At 41.3% G+C, this 16,489-nt stretch overlaps 1 protein-coding gene across 5 annotated transcripts in view; it reads left to right on the forward strand.

Annotated features, from left to right (window-relative positions):
* LDB2 (LIM domain binding 2) overlaps positions 1–16,489 on the forward strand; it is a 392,824-nt gene that overhangs the window by 141,301 nt on the left and 235,034 nt on the right. For all 5 annotated transcript variants that reach the window (XM_011948824.1, XM_011948825.1, XM_011948820.1 and 2 more), the window contains exon 2: positions 4,333–4,435. In XM_011948824.1, the coding sequence (XP_011804214.1) occupies positions 4,333–4,435 (103 nt within the window). The remainder of the gene's footprint in view (positions 1–4,332; positions 4,436–16,489) is intronic.

The raw sequence follows: 16,489 nt of genomic DNA on the forward strand, positions 1-16,489 counted from the left end.
TTGTGAGACAGAGTCTTGCTCTGTTGCCCAGGCTGGAGTGCAGTGGCCGGATCTCAGCTCACTGCAAGCTCCGCCTCGCAGGTTCACGCCGTTCTCCTGCCTCAGCCTCCCGAGTAGCTGGGACTACAGGCGCCGCCACCTCACCCGGCTAATTGTTTGTATTTTTAGTAGAGACGGGGTTTCACCATGTTAGCCAGGATGGTCTCGATCTCCTGACCTCGTGATCCACCCATCTCGGCCTCCCAAAGTGCTGAGATTACAGGCTTGAGCCCCCGCGCCCGGCCTAGCACGTCATTTTTACGCCAGTTTAAAATTATTGACCAACAGACAAAGTAGGGTCCACAATCAAGATCTCTGGACAACTTTGTAGAGTGATTTTCCTGAGCTGAGTTTGTGATGCCACAATAAGAAATTTCATCTATCCATCTATCTATTAATGTGTTCTATCAGCCAAACAAAAATCTTATTTTATCTACCTATTATATGCCTGGCTCTGTGAATTTAAGTGTTACATTTTTATATCGAGGATGTTCTTTCAAGATTTGTGACCGAAACAATTATTTTGTGTGTATGTGTAGTTACCTAATGTGCCCATTCTCCCAGCAAACCTCTTCTGAAATTTCCTGAGAAGTTGCCTTATCCCATGTTCCACTGAAACTAGTTTGAATCGTATGACATTTCTCATTCTTGGATCATTATGTCTCTTTCAACTTCTGCCAAAACTCACGTGCCTATGTAAGCCCTTTGGAACCTGTAACACTGCTCATAGACATTCCTCAAACCTCATTGTAACTTGAGTACTTTCTTTTCTCCCAGTGACCTCAGATCAGCCAGCATTTCTCTCGACTTTTGCCTTTCACTGGTTCATTTTCCAGCAGAAGTGTCAGAGACCAAGAGTTAGATTATCAGAAAATAGAGGGTGATATGGTTTGGCTGTGTCCCCACCCAAATCTCATCTTGAGTTATAGCCCGTATAATCCCCATGTGTCATGGGAGAGACAAGGTGGAGATAACTGAATCACAGGCGTGGTTTCCCTTATCTTGTTCTCATGATAGTAAGTTAGCTCTCATGAGATCTGATGGTTTTATAAGGGGCTTCCCCCTTCACTGGGCACTCATTCTTCTCCTCCCCTTCTACCATGATTGTAAATTTCCTGAGGCCTCCCCAGCCATGCTGAACTGTGAGTCCATTAAGCCTCTTTCCTTTATAAATTACCCAGTCTTGGGTATATCTTCATAGCAGTGTGAGAATGAATTAATACAGAGGGGATCCAGTCATTGGGCCTCTGAATAATGAGCAAAGTAAATGAGAAGTAATACATTTTCATTCAGATTTTTAACTGTGTTGTGGAGAGATGCTGTTGCCAGGGAAATTGGTTGCTAATGGTTGAAGTGATAGGGAAAAGTGCTGATTTATAAACAGACTATTTTAAAAAGTTCATTTTTTTTTTTTGAGACCAAGTCTCACTCTGTCACCCAGGTGGGAGTGCAGTGGGGTGATCTCGGCTCACTGCTACCTCTGCCTCCCAGCTTCAAGTTATTCTTTTGCCTCAATCTCCTGCATAACTGGGATTACAGGTGCCCACCACCACGCCCGGCCGGCCAATTTTTGTATTTTTAGCAGAGATGATGGTTTCACCATGTTGGTCAGGCTGGTCTCGAACTCCTGACCCTCAGGTGATCCACCCACCTAGACCTCCCAAAGTACTGGGATTACAGGCGCAAGCCACCACGTCTGGCCATAAAGTTCATTTTCAATGCAGTTCTTTATAAAGTGGAATGCCTCCTGCCCTAGATATAATATTAAAGATGGTAAACAGAGGCAGGGAAAGGGCATTCTATTGATCTTCACTGTCTTTGGAGTGCTCTCCTGCAGATTTTATCTCTTGAACATTTTATTGATCTTCACTCCCTTTGGGGAGCACTTTATACATACTTACTTATTTCATCCTCAGATCTGTGCTGCCAGATAGTTACTATTGTTGTTGTTATTGTTGCTTCTAAATAAGTAGACAGGCTGGGGAAGGTAGAATAAGTTGCTAAGTTCAATAGCTGGGAAGAGGCAGTGTTGCCTGCAGGACTGAATTCTGCCATGATGTATTACCAACTGCTTTACTGTGAAGCGCCAGGCAGTCTCCTGAGCGTGAGTCCTGGCTACAGGTCTGCACAACAAGGCAAGGAGCTCAAAGAAGAAACCAACCTGAGACTAAATATTCCCTTTCGACTCTTTCTCCCCTCTTGCTGAACTCTAACCCCTGCCTCTCAAAGACTGTCAGGGAAATGTAGCAGGTTGCTGTATAGAGCAGAGGATGGGTAGGTCGGGGGTGTCCAGTGGTCTGAGTTTAAATTCCGTCTCTGACATTTATTCGCGGAGTGAACTGGAGCAGGTGACATTTACTGCCTAAGCTTTGGTTTCTGCAGTTGCAAAGTAGAGTTGCAAAGCAACTTCATTCATTCACTGAGCTGCTTTTATGAGTAATATCCTGGGCTAGACACTGTTCTGGGGGTTGGGAGATAAAGTAGCAAGCAAAACAAAGCCCCTGTGTACAAGAAGCTTATATTTGTATTGAAGAGAAAAAAAACACACACACAGAAGAAATGGATTCGTAGGGTGGATTAAGTAGGAAAATACACATAAAGTCGTTAGACTAGTGCTTGGCATGTGGTAAACACTCAATAAATGTTAACTGTGACTCTTTTTCCATCTGTGTAGTGATTTAAAGTCAAATAAACAAATGTATCCAGTCTTCTGAATAGGGTTTCTTTCCCTGGCAGATTCCTCCACTTCCAGGCCCACTGAGTTTTCTAAAAGCTCCGCAAGCTTCCAGAGCGTTGAGGACGTGTGCCACAGTCTCAGATGTGGAGCGAAGCTGCCTGTTTAGTTGCTCATGTGATTGTCTTCTGCTAGTGGGTTTTAAGCCCTTTGAGGGTAGGGACCAGTCTCTTATTCAGCTGTGCATTCTGAAGGCCTACACATAGTTAAGTGCCTGATACATATTTGTTTCTGAAAGGAGACAAAGCAGACCAGTTTGTACGTGGATCCATGCATTGCTGTTCGGTGGTTTCCTATCTACCCTGTTTTACTGAGGAAAGGTTGGTTTGGCTTTTGCTATGGTGATTGGAAGGAAGCCAAAGAGAGACACAAAAATTCATTTGTCTGAGCTTCTTCTTTTCTGAAGGAGAGGACGGCATCAATCTTCTGTGGCTCCTTAATTATTCTTGCTGGGACTGAGGGTTCATTCCTGAGGCCTGCCAGTGACAACAACTTAATGTTGTCATAAGCAGAACAACTTAATGGGAAGAAGAGAGGCTTGTGGTATCTCTGCCAGGACCTGGCAGTGGGACTATTACATGGGGAGTGGCAATTCCCTTTCTGTCTCCCCTTCCGTCTGACAGGCAGCTGGGATGCATCTTGTCTTCAACTTACAATTCTCTAGAAAAAACATGGTGCTTAAGAATTTTGGGATAAATCAAGTCCTATACCGAGAATTAGGCTGGGATGTGATTCCTCCTGTAAATATGACACTGTGTATAACCTTCTTAATTCACTGTGAGAGGGGGCCCTCTTCTCCCCTTGGAGATAAACAACGATTCTAACTGCCTTAAACTGGGCCACTTCCAAAGTGTTTTCTGCATGAGCAGGAGAAACATTCAACCCAAGACAAACAAACAGAATTCATATGGATGGCCTGCATTCTGCTGAACTGCTCTATTTTTAATACTCTTTTTAACAACAAGCTAGTGGTTGCCTATCCTCTTAAAACAATCAAGAACAGTCCATATATATGTGACAATCTCTTGTGCGTGAACTTCTCTATCAATGTATCCATCCGTGTATCCATACCTCTATCTTTTATAGGGATATTTGCAAACGGTAGAGCTGCGAACATCTCTTTTGATTAAATTATGTTTGAAAATTATGTTTAACCTGGTTGTAATATTCTGGTTTCTATTTATAAAAATGAACTCTTAAAACAGCAGAGAGAGAGAGAGAGAAAAAGTCGCGTGTATTTTACATTAAATGCAAACCCTTTTGTCAAAAAACATCACATTGTGTTTTATGGTACATTTATTAAATCTCCCCAAATATATACTGGAGAATTAATTTTTATTCGGTAGGTTTGAGCTCACTTATTGAATTGAAACTTGGTTCCCAATTGAGGCAATTAATTTGAAGAGTGACCACCCACCTACCCTTTCCTAGAACACCCACACATACACACGAAGTAACGAGCAAGCAGCAACTGAATTTTTCTTTCTCTTCCATTTTCTTTTCCTCTTTGAGATATTTTCCACTTTCCCCTGTTAAATAAACAATCTGTCTCTTTGCAGGATAGCGACAACCTCTGGTGGGACGCCTTTGCCACTGAATTTTTTGAAGATGATGCCACATTAACCCTTTCATTTTGTTTGGAAGATGGACCAAAGCGATACAGTAAGAAAGAAGTTTATTTTTCTAGTATTTCCTCTTTTTGTGCCTGTAAGAAAACCACAGGGGTCTTCAGAGAATAGCACAGAGCTGACAGCCTGACAATAATACCTCCACTCCTGACAATGTTCTTGCTTCCTATCAAGTCATTGTCACTGGGTGGCAGCCCGAGTTGGCTCTGAGAGATTTCCTTCGAGGCTTAGAACGTCTGGGTATTTGCCTGTTTAGAGAGCAAGGCAAATATGAACCAAGTCACCCAGTGATGAGTGGGAGCGGAATGATGGAAAATTTCCATGCATCTCTTCTCTGCCACCCTCTTTTATCCTTGACGGTTCACACTTGACATTCAATGTTCTGCTTCTGAAGGTTCTTAAAAAAAAAAAAATTCCCACTGTCACTGTATCAGCCACATCCTTCTAATTCCCTCTTATCAATTATCTCAGGTATTTATTTGACAAGTGCTATCTTTTTTTGGGGTGCGGGGAGGCCACAGTTGCTTTGAACATACAGTTTGGGATTAGTGTTGACAGAGTTATAGTTCCTTGTCTTTCAGGCTAGTGATAACTCTGTAAAGATCCTCAAATTACAGCCTGTGGCACCTTGGGTAACAGCTGATCTGTCCTGATTAGGTTCAGCCAACTTGTCAGAGATCAGATTTGCTACTTGTGCTATCAGACCAGGAGGCATAGATGCATCAGCACAAAAGCAATTAATGTCCAGTTAGATCAGAGAGAGATGCGTTTTCAGAAATCAGTGTTGCACGTAGGAAAGAATCCATCAGAGGAAAAACATCCCCACTGTCACAAACACTGAAATGATGAGGGAACCAGCCGTGGTATGATGAACCAGTCATGGTATGAATGAGACAATCCAGAACATTTGAAAAATTGACAGGTAATAGGGTTCTTGATACATGTGATTGAAAGCTCTGATTGTTGCTAATCTATTTCAAAGCCACTATGGAACAACAATTAAAACAAAACTCAGGGAAGCTTTAGGCAACTTGGTGCCATTTGCATACTATTAACAGCTATACTAGTAGCATCAGTTGCATAATTAACTGATTAATTATGCTAATATATGCACATGGTGATTTTGCAATAGTGTTAAATAGGGGAGGAGCAGCCTGGAGTGGACTTTCTGCCCAACTGAAACTGGTTGCCAGGCGCATCTCTTTATATTTGTGTCTCATAGACTTTTAAGGATGTGGGACATTTCTAATCAATATTTTGGGCGAGAGGAGGGGCAGGCAGTATATCAGAAAATGGGCTGTTTAGAGGACCTTTATATTCAACAAAGTGACTCCTGGTGCAAGCACTGATAAGCCTACTTCAAGGGGTCCTGCTGAGTTAACTTGCTCTCCGGTGTGTGGGTGCCCCCCGAGCAGCCTCATGCCCTAAAGAGGTGTTTCAGAAGTCCCTGAGAGATAAATGAACTCAGCAGTCCAACAATTACTCCCTCCTCAAAAAGCTGCCTGATCAATGGCATGTAATTTCTAACCAAGCAGTCATCCATCCTCTGAGCCACCTTGTTTTTTTCTGAGGCATAAGCTCAGATAACTTCAAGTTATCATTATTTTATGTTCTTGTGCTTTGTTGGTTCGGAAATCCATCAGGGACTGCTCAGAGAACTAGAATTACAGTTTTAAAATATGTCCTAATACAACAGATTCTGCCTCTTCCCTCTGTCCATCCCACCCCAGCATCATTTGAGAGTGAATCACGATCATCGCCTGTTTAAGATCTTATCTCCATGTACAGGAGTAAATGCCTGACTACCAGCCATTGTTGCCCAGGTTTCTTTGTTTCTCCGAGCCAAAATATTTCCCGAGTGGAGAAGAGAAACAAAGATGATTGACGGTCTTGAGCCGAGTCTCATCAGCTGCCTTGCTGACAGCCTGGTGATGTGCACACGCTGCTGATGTGCGGGCTGGTGACAGCTGATTGACAGCCCAAGACTGGGAGACAAGAAAGATGAAGCTTGCTTAGAACGCCTGACGCGCACTGTTTATGCAGCGCTCTGAGCTCAGGCGCTGCCACCTTAACCCGTTCGAGGTCCAGGCATGCTGTGCCAGGCTGGGCAGATGCCTGGCTGTCCTGGGGCTGGAAGCTGCAGCTCTTCCTTCATGCTTCCAGGGAAGCTGAAAGCTTTGTTTTTCTGATGAGGAAAATAAGATTTGGCTGTTGCATTTGTATTTGTTAAAAAAAAAAAAATCCGCAGTTACACACATATGAAATAATAAGAGATATTCTAGCTGAGGTGTTTTTTTAGCCTTTACTAGAAAAAACTTTTCCTTCTTCCTCCCCATCGCTGGTGTTTAGGGGGTCCTTTGGGGTCTATGATACTTTATCTCTAAGTTGCCACAAATCCTGTAATAGGCATCTTCTTATTTATTTATTGTATGTCATCCCTTATTAGAATGTTATTTCCATGTGGATGAGGGCTCTGTTTTGTTACTTGCTGAATTCTCAGATTAATACAGGAACTCACACATAATAGGTAGCTCAATAAATATTTGTTGAATGAAGGAATAAATGAGTACACAAATGCATAGACATTTGTAGAAAAGTTTATATCATCAAATAAAATGCTGGCAAAGCAATCCTTTACTGAGGTCTTTGGACTTTTTTGAATAGGAAGAAATTGACCCACAGTGGTCCGCTGGCATGCTCAAACAGACTCTGGGTTATGATCTGATATATATATATATTTTTTTGAGACACAGTCTCACTCTGTCACCCAGGCTGGAGTGCAGTGGTGTGATCTCGGCTCACTGCAACCTCTGCCTCTGGGTTCAAGTGATCCTCCTGCCTCAGCCTCCCTCTCGAGTAGCAGGGATTGCAGGTGCCTGCCACCACACCCAGCTAATTTTTGCATTTGTAGTAGAGACGGGGTTTCACCATGTTGACCAGGCTGGTCTCTAACTCCTGGCCTCAAGTGATCCACCAGCCCAGCCTTGGCCTCCCAAAGTGCAGCCACTGCATCTGGCTCTTCTGATAGATTTTAATAGGAAAAAAAGTCCCGGCAGTATAATAATTCAAGAGATAGGGATGTTCTGGGTGATATATTGTTCCTTGCATTCAGAAAGCAGAAAACTCCTCTGTATTGACCCTCTTCCTCCACATGCCCCATCTCCTAAGCCCTTCACTCCCCTGATGGGGGAGTGTCCGCCCGGGCGAGATATGGTTGGGCAGGTGGAAGCCACTGATGTTTTCTTAGGGGATAGGTGGTGATTGGTGGGGAGAGCTTCAGGACGGGCCAGGTTATTAGACTATGTGAGAAATTGACCTGTGCCTCCCTAAGGCCACTTGCCTGTCCCCGCCCTGGACAGCACCAGGAAGGTGCCACTCCGGCAGCTGGAGAAGTGGGCAGTTCCATGGAGGAAGTTCTAACCTTTGGATAAGGTGGACCCTGGAAGAGGATCAGAGGCAGACAGTTCCCTGGCAGCCGCTCAGTAGAATAAAGAACATTAGGGCTAAAAGGATCCTTTCTAAAAATGGAAAGTTGGGCCAGAGAGGTTAGGTGGGTACCCCACAGGTGAGGCTGAGCCTCAGGTTTCCTGACTCCAAAGTCAGCTTGCTCACTCACTCTGTCTCTCTGTCTCTCTCTCTCTGTCTCTCTCTCTCTCTCTCTCTCTCACACACACACACCCTATTCCTATATTGTGCCATAGCTAAGGGAAAATAAATGATTTTATCAACACACACATTTCTGGTAACAGAAATAAGGGTCCCAAATAATAACTTTCCTTTATCTGAAACAGAAGACAAAGGAAGCCAAGGATCAGGTTCCTTGAAGCCCTCTGTGCACCTACTCTGCATTTCTAAGTCCAGCATAAAGTGTTGCTATTTCCTTCTCTGTCTTGGGTTAGGTTGATCACTTGCTGTCAGTTTCAAGCACAATATTCATTTCCCTTTGCTCCTTTTAGGCATGTAGCAGAACTGTGCTTCACACTATTCTTCCGCCTCATGACAGTCACAACCACCATTTGGGTAATATGCTTCTCAGTCGACCTAGCCTGTGTCCAGGTCCACATTGGCCACATTTTTAGGAAATATGTGGTTCACAACTCATTCAGAAAATATTTCCTTGCTAGGAGAGATACATGGAGAAGGATCTCCTGAGGCCTATCTCAGCAGGCGATGCAGGGCTGAGAGGCTGGATGGTGTAGGAGAAAGGGCACAAGGGTTCAATGCAAACATTCTTGGACTTTAATCCATGCTTTGCTCGATAAACAGAGACTTCATCTTCTCATGTGCAAGTGAGTATATTACTACCATCACTGCGCTGGGTGCTATGGCTCACACCTGTAATCCCAGCACTTTAGGAGGCCAAGGTGGGTGGATCACCTGAGGTCAGGAGTTTAAGACCAGCCTGACCAGTATGGTAAAACCCCATCTCTACTAAAAATACAAAAATTAACCGGGTGTGGTGGCCTGCGCCTGTAATCCCAGCCACTCGGGAGGCTGAGACAGGAGAATTCCTTGAACCCAGGAGGAGGTTGCAGTGAGCCATGATCACGCCACTGCATTCCAGCTTGGGTGAGAGAGCGAGACTCTGTCTCAAACAAAACAAAACAAAACAAAAACACTGCCATCACTGGCTTGTGAAAATTAAATGAGATGTTATAATCAAAAAGCCAAGGACCATTTGAAGCATAGAATGATCAATATTTATTATCATTGATATGCATGGCCTTGACCTCACCATAGCTTCTGTGCGTTGAAAAGGCCTCCCACTGGGCAGGACTTATCAAATGCACGATGTGGACAGCCTGATGCCGAGACTTCCTGGCCAGGTGGGAGTCCATACGACCTCTTTGATGGGCAGTTCCTGCTGAAATGCAGGACTGAGGAGATTAGGCTCTGCTCCCAACATTCAAGTGCAGAAACCCACTCTCACTTCTGGTAAGTGGTGAGCAGACGAAGGGAGTAGAGAGGGGAACAGTGATTAAGAATGTGTGGGGCTAAAGACTCCAGAACACTTGGTTAAACTATGTGTAAGTGTGCATGGCTTTGGAGGTTAGTGGGGGAAATGGTGTAACTACTAAAATGCCACCTTGTTTCAGAGCACTTTCTGTTGGCCTGTTTCTTAGAGAAAAACCTAATTCTTTTCTAAGTGGCTTTATTTGAACTGTAAGGGTTTGATGGGATGGTGCATGTAGTTTTTGGCAGTGCTTTCATCCCTTTGAAAATGCTCCATAACACGTTGGTGGGTGTTCTTATTAGACTGGATTCCAATAAGCACATTGCTTTCTCTAGATTGAGATCTAGGACAATGCGGATGAAATTTTCATCAACTTTTTAACCACTATTTGTGGTCTGGGGCTAGGGGTCCCAGTAATTCTCTATCACACACTTGTTATTTCATCTTGACCTTAGTACTCTGTCTGGAATGAGGATTTCCAGTGGGACCACACACATTCACGGCCACACTAGCCAAAAGGTATTCCGTGGCTGCTGGGGGCACATTTCTCTCTCCAAAAAGAGAAAAGTTGTTTTAAGAAATGTCCTCACTCTCTGTGCTTTTATTTTCCTCAGTCACCAAGGCTCGTTAGATAGTCTGAAGAAACGCAAATCCGCACCTCCGTGGAGCCATTTCTACACTTGCTGTTTCTCTTTTACATTGTCGTTCCTTACTTCCTTTATTTTTCCTGAAAGCTCCAATAGCTTTGCAGTATTGACTAAGTTCTTCAATTTTGTCTCGTAATATGTGTTTTTATGTGTTGTGTATTTGGACATGTTCCCCTAAGATAGAGAAATTCTGCAAGGGGCCCAAGTAGGTTCACTATCTCTGGTTTCTATTTTTCTACTGCTTTTTATTGGTTCGACCTCACCCAGCTGTATTTTTACTGTGCTTGCTATCTAGGAATTCTGAAAGCATGCTTTCTCTACTTTCTCTTTATCTTTATCTAATATCCCACTACATGATTTAAAACATGTTTCTGGGAAAATCACTCCTTGATAATATGCATAAGGCGTTTTGACACCACACTTAGTAATTACCATGGCAGGAATGCGGCCACTTTAAAAAGTTACATGCAAAGAGTGTGCACTGCAGCACATGGGGAAAGGGATTTCAAGTGCAGGAATTTAAGACCAGTGTGTGTTTTTTTCTAGGAATAATGCATTTATGGTGTCCCCCTGAAACCTGGAAAGGCACAGGTTCCTCTGGCCACTGCTTAAAGCTCTTGAGCCTTCTCAGAAGGCATGGCCAGCTGGCCCTGCAGACTTGATCCTCCATAAAGTAATTTTGCTTCCCTAAACATTCCTCATTCTTTTTTTTTTTTTTTCCATCCACTGAAATAGAGATAAAATTCATGGACTTTGGATCCACGCAGATTCATTTTGAGTCTTTGCTCCTCTGTAAGTGCTGGATGTTAGGCATGTGAGATGACATTAGACATGTGGCTTAAACTACTTTAACCCCAGTTTCTTGATCTGTAACATCTGAGTAACAATAATGCCAACATTTTAGGGTACTTGTGAAGGTTAAATGAGATGCACCTGTAACTTCAGCTTAGTGCCACTCTTGAAAAGCACACAGTAAATAAATATTTACTGCATGAATTAATGAATGGATGAATGACAGAATAAGTGAGTGAGTTAAACCTATGAGACGACAGCCACTTCAAATTACAATGGAGGACAGTTCCCATTATTTATTTGGCACATAATGGAAAGAACTCTGATTTTGGGCAGAGCCAAAACAGACTTGTCTTCTTTCTACATAGGAACCAAGAATTTAAGACCAATTGGAGAAAAATGAATATTAATGGCAAGTGGTGATTTAAATAAACAAGTTCCAAAAAATTACAATTACCACATCTGTCCAACAGAGGGTGAGATTTTCATCCCCCATTTTGCTCAGACAGCAAGGAACTGCTGAACATTTATCAATGCTGGTAATTTATTTGGACAAGTTATATGTAAAAAGTGGGCTCTGTATCTTGTTCACTGAGGACCAGAGGAAAGGAAATTGATTTTGATTGCATTCAAAAATTTATTTTCAAGGAAAGAATGCACTTCCTCAGTGTAGTCCTTGATGGTTAATTACGGGAATGGTTTCTTGCCTTTGACTGTGGCATCTTGGTTGCTTAAAAACATAAATGTCATTTTCTCAGATGACTCAACCATGCATTTATTCACATGGGGTTCCATTAAATGGTTTCCGGATGGCTGTAGCCTCTGATGTTGTGATTTTATTTTATTTTTATTTTAAAGATGAGGTCTCACTCTGTCACCCAAGCTGGAGTGCAGTGGGAACTGATATTGTGATTTCAGTGAGTGTCCATTTCCGTAGCAGTCTTCATTAGGCTCGTGAGATTTGTAGCAGATTCAGTTAGAAGGAGAGCAGATTGTCATTCGAAGTTGATTTGTTCTTTCACTCATTCATGGATTCATTCATTCAGAACTCACTGAACTCTTGCTGTTTGTCAGACATTGCCTTCCTCGGCCAGACAGTTCTTGGGAGAAAGATAGTTCATCACAAATTTTTAAATTTACTTTTGATTTGATTTTATTTAAAACTCCTACCTTAAATTAGCATAATTACCTAAGTTGCTCAGAAAGAGAATGTTCTTGTGACATTAATGGAAAACCTAGGACTAGTCATAAAAAATACTTGAGAGAAAGCCCACAATTGATAGATGAACTGACAGATTTCTGAAGGAGAAAAAGGAGACCCATCTCTTCCCATTTGTGGTTTCAGATTGATAGTATCAGAAGTTGCAAATTGGCCATAACAATGGCTTGAAGAGACATTCCATTCTCTAATGTCTGATAAATACCACACTAATGATCACATGAGATAATGGACAGAAAAGTGCCCTGAATGAATTTAAAGTGCGGTACAAGTTGAAGGTATAATTATTATCATATTTATAATTGACGTTTCAGATATGGTATGTTTTTATTGTCCCCTAATATGTTATAAGTCAAGCTGTTGTGAAATCTGAGCTGGTTGTTAGCTCTTCTCTTAGGGGGTTACAATTGTCAAATGTACAGTCTTAAACACAAGTCAGATCTATGACTCCCCTCACGAGCTTGTTTTGGAGGTCTGAATGAGGCACTAACCAGAAAATGGACGTGATGTGCTCTGTGTCTGACTCTGTGTGACTGTGTTATCTATGCAGTCCTGGCACATACATTTCCTGGCTTTCGGTTTTATGCAGTATATTGCCTATGGTTTTCAAACCAAAATAACACTACCCCATAGTGGGTAAAACAAAGTGTGTCAAATCTTTTCATTGTCACAATGACAGGTGTTGCTACCAGAATTTATTGTTTGGGGACTGGCGAAGAGAACTGTTCTACACAATAAAAAATTGTTGAGAAACATGTTATCTGACTCTTCTTACCTCCAACTTATTATGTTTTTGAAGTTAGGGTTGCCAGATAAAATGTAAGTATACAAATGCAATACTTGAGACATACTTCTACTACAACCTTCTTTGATATTTATCTGAAACTCAAGTTTAACTGAGCATCCTGTGTTTTCTTTGTTAAATATAGCAGCCCTACTTCAAGGACCCCAGTTCATGTTCAAATGTGAAATCTTGACAATTCCAGAGCAGCTACAATGTGGTGTGAGCATGACACATTATACAAAAAAGACTCAGAGATCTACCCGGACTTCTTATTCACAAGTCTTACTTCTGTTTTTTTCTAGAAACTGTACTCATGAGCCCCAGCTAAAAAAAGAAACACCCCAGCAGAGGTTGGGAGTGAGGATGCAGGTCAAAGTCTGCCTGAATTTAAGTCCAAAGTCTGCATTGCCGGCCTTCCACAGTTGACTGTGCCAGGCATCTGGGCAGGTGTTGAGCCCACATATAGGACTGTGATATATATGGCTTGCCCAGGGGAACTTGCAGTATACAGGGGAGACAGACCCATAAATGATGAACTCTAATGCAGTAGCATCCACCCTGAAGAGTAGTGCAAGCGAAGTTCTGTGGTGCACTAGAGACCTAATGTACAGCATAATGACTATAGCCAATAATACTGTATTATATACCAGAAATTTTCTAAGAGATGATTTCAGGTGCTCCCACAACAGTGGAAAATTGTAGAAGGATATGGCTATATTAGTTTGCTCAATTGTGGTAATCATTTCACTAAGTATATGTATATCAAAACATATTGTACACCTTAAATGCATACAATTTTTATAACAAAAATAGAATAAAAAATGTAAAAAGTACAATGAGGCATGGAGAAGGGGGTGTTGATCAAGTCTGCTCCTAGTGGAAAAAGATTCAGCCTGGCAAAGAGTTCTTTCTAACCTTCTAAAACCCTTAGTTCTTAAACTCATGGCAGAAAACACTCTACCACTATGTCTTTCAAATACAAAGCTTTCAATAGATATTCGTAACTTGAACAGATGATGCAGTGCTGGTAAATAGTACAAATGTGACCCAAGATGTCTGTTTATCTAGCCCACAGGCACATTACTAAACCTATGGTTTCTCCCATATTTTAATAAGTTTCCACCATCACAATCTCAAGTGACCGCGGCCTGTTTTGTATTATAGAGCAATCTAGAAATTTGTCCGCAAAAAGAACGAGGACTTGAGACTCTCATATATATATATATATACACATATATATAGAGATTTTTAAATCTTTTATTTAATTATTATTTTTTGAGATGGAATCTTGCTCTGTCACCCAGGCTGGAGTGCAGTGGTGCGATCTCGGCTCACTGCAACCTCTGCCTCCCAGGTTCAAGCAGTTCTCCTGCATCAGCCTCCCGAGTAGCTGGGACTATGGGCGCTTACTACCACTCCTGGCTAATTTTTGTATTTTTAGTAGAAATGGGGTTTCTCCATATTGGCCAGGCTGGTCTTGAACTCCTGACCTTGTGATCCACCCACCTCAGCCTCCCAAAGTGTTGGGATTACAGGCGTGAGCCACCACACCTGGCTGAGACTCGTATTTTAAACTTCGAACTAAAATCATGCCTACCCAACCTACAATGCTAAGACTGTCTTTTTTCTTTGGTGCTTTGGATCATCAGATTGCTGGAGTATTTCACCACATAGTCTCCAAACCTCCTAGTAAATCCAATTATAGCGTCAAATTTTACAGAATAAGTAATTCTCAGCAATGGTTAACTAGGTACTTGAATCTTACTGAATGCATCTTACTGGGTATAATTTCAGTGGAAACACCTATTTGTTTCTATAACCTTCCTCAGTGACTTTCCCATGTGTCATCTTTCTGTGCCCCGGGGATAAGAAGATGAATGAACAAAATCTCTTGCTTTGGAGGAGCTAAAGATCCAGTGAGCTATTGTTTCAAAGACTTGATTATTAGCAGATCTTAGCCATGTTTTTTCATATAGATACCCTCTGCCTCTGTTTATGAATCTGTTCCTAATAATGCTTCACATTATTTTTACACATTATTTCCAAATGCTACATTATTACTATTTTTTTTTAAACGTGAAGTATTTGGAAAAAACAGTGTTCAGCTGAGATGTGTGTAGTATTTCTTTTAGATAATAATGGTTGGTGATATTTTGGTTTAGTGGAGTGAGCCAATTCCAGGTATCCTTCCCCACAAGCCAATGTATAGCTTAATCTTCACATTCATATCACGCTTTCGAACTGTGAACACACCTTATTTATGCAGATGAGGTAAAATAAAGCATTTGTTGAAGTCAGGTTAAATTAGCACTCTTCTGCGACTGTATTAAGCAATGTTCAGATGGATTTCATTAAGAATGTAGAGGCTCCATGACAAAATTACCCATCAGGGTATGTTTCATTATTTATTGTTTAATCAGGGTAATCATATTGGAGTATTTGAATTCAGAAGCTTACAGAACTGGGTGCCTTCATGTATTTTGCTTTTATTATTTCTTCCAGGAGAATCAGCTTCACACAACCATTATGCCATACTTGTTTATTTTTATGAAGTTGGTCCTTTCCCGGTTGGTATTCTCCTTAATACTCTTTGATGGGAACTTCCCTGTCACAATATGTATTTTGGCTTTTCAACAAATCAGGAGGACTTGAATTTGACAATGATGACACTAATTATCATTTTGAAGATCTGAAAAAGGAGGATGTAAGGTCACCTAGGAGCCTGGTAATAAAGCCCCTCCCATTTAATGAAGCACAGCACCGTCACTCCCTTACACATCAAAATTTGTTCTCCATTTTATCAAAAGCAGTAAGAGCATTACATTATTTTTACACACTTTCCTTAAAAAATACATTGTGTGTGACTTATTCCTGCCTTTGAATAATCTTATTTGCAATTCGATTGTTTGTCTTTGTTTTACTTTGAAAAATGCATCATTTGCTATGTCAGGATGAGGTTGTCACACTGAAAACAATGAAAAAACAAGAGTTCTTTCAAAATCTAATTATGAACTCGTCCCAGTCAGTAATGCTTGCGAGGTTATTTCCTCACAGACACACAGGACATCTCCATGTTGCTCTCGTATTGTAGATAAAAATCAACCGCCTGAGATGGTTCTCAGGTAAAGGATAATTATTTGGGTCTGTGTTTTCAGAATTAATTCAAGCTCTGAAAATATTCTAAAGATTAAAATTAGCTAGCTGAGAGATGTATTTGTCCACGCAAAATTTCCTTTGGAAATGTCTGTCATGTCATATGTGAGAAGTACTAGTATTTGGCAAACTGAGCTATACTTATTCAGTGTTCCCTTGAGGCATTTAGAAAGTTCAACTTTCAAGCTTTAAAACAATTAATATTAATTCTCTTTTTCAAATTTGCCTGCATAAAATAACTTATTTCTCATGTTTATTTGCTTTCCTTCAATAGGACCATAAGAGAAATGATAAATGGTCTTTGACTGATTATGTAAATAAACCGCTAATTATATCCTTAATAGTTCTCCACCCTTCTAGACACTGTACCGGAATGTATTTCCTGTAAAATGCTTCAGTACTTAGAGCTCTATTATTATTTTAAAAGATGGGCCCAAAATCAGTAATTATGAGAGTTATTATTCAGGTTCACAGCAGTGCAGCAGCTATTTTTCACTTGATAATTACCTTGTTAAACTAATGTCAGACCAGCGCCATGC

The sequence above is a fragment of the Colobus angolensis genome, unplaced genomic scaffold (genome assembly GCF_000951035.1).
Source record: "Colobus angolensis palliatus isolate OR3802 unplaced genomic scaffold, Cang.pa_1.0 Scaffold284, whole genome shotgun sequence".
Lineage (NCBI taxonomy): Eukaryota > Metazoa > Chordata > Mammalia > Primates > Cercopithecidae > Colobus > Colobus angolensis.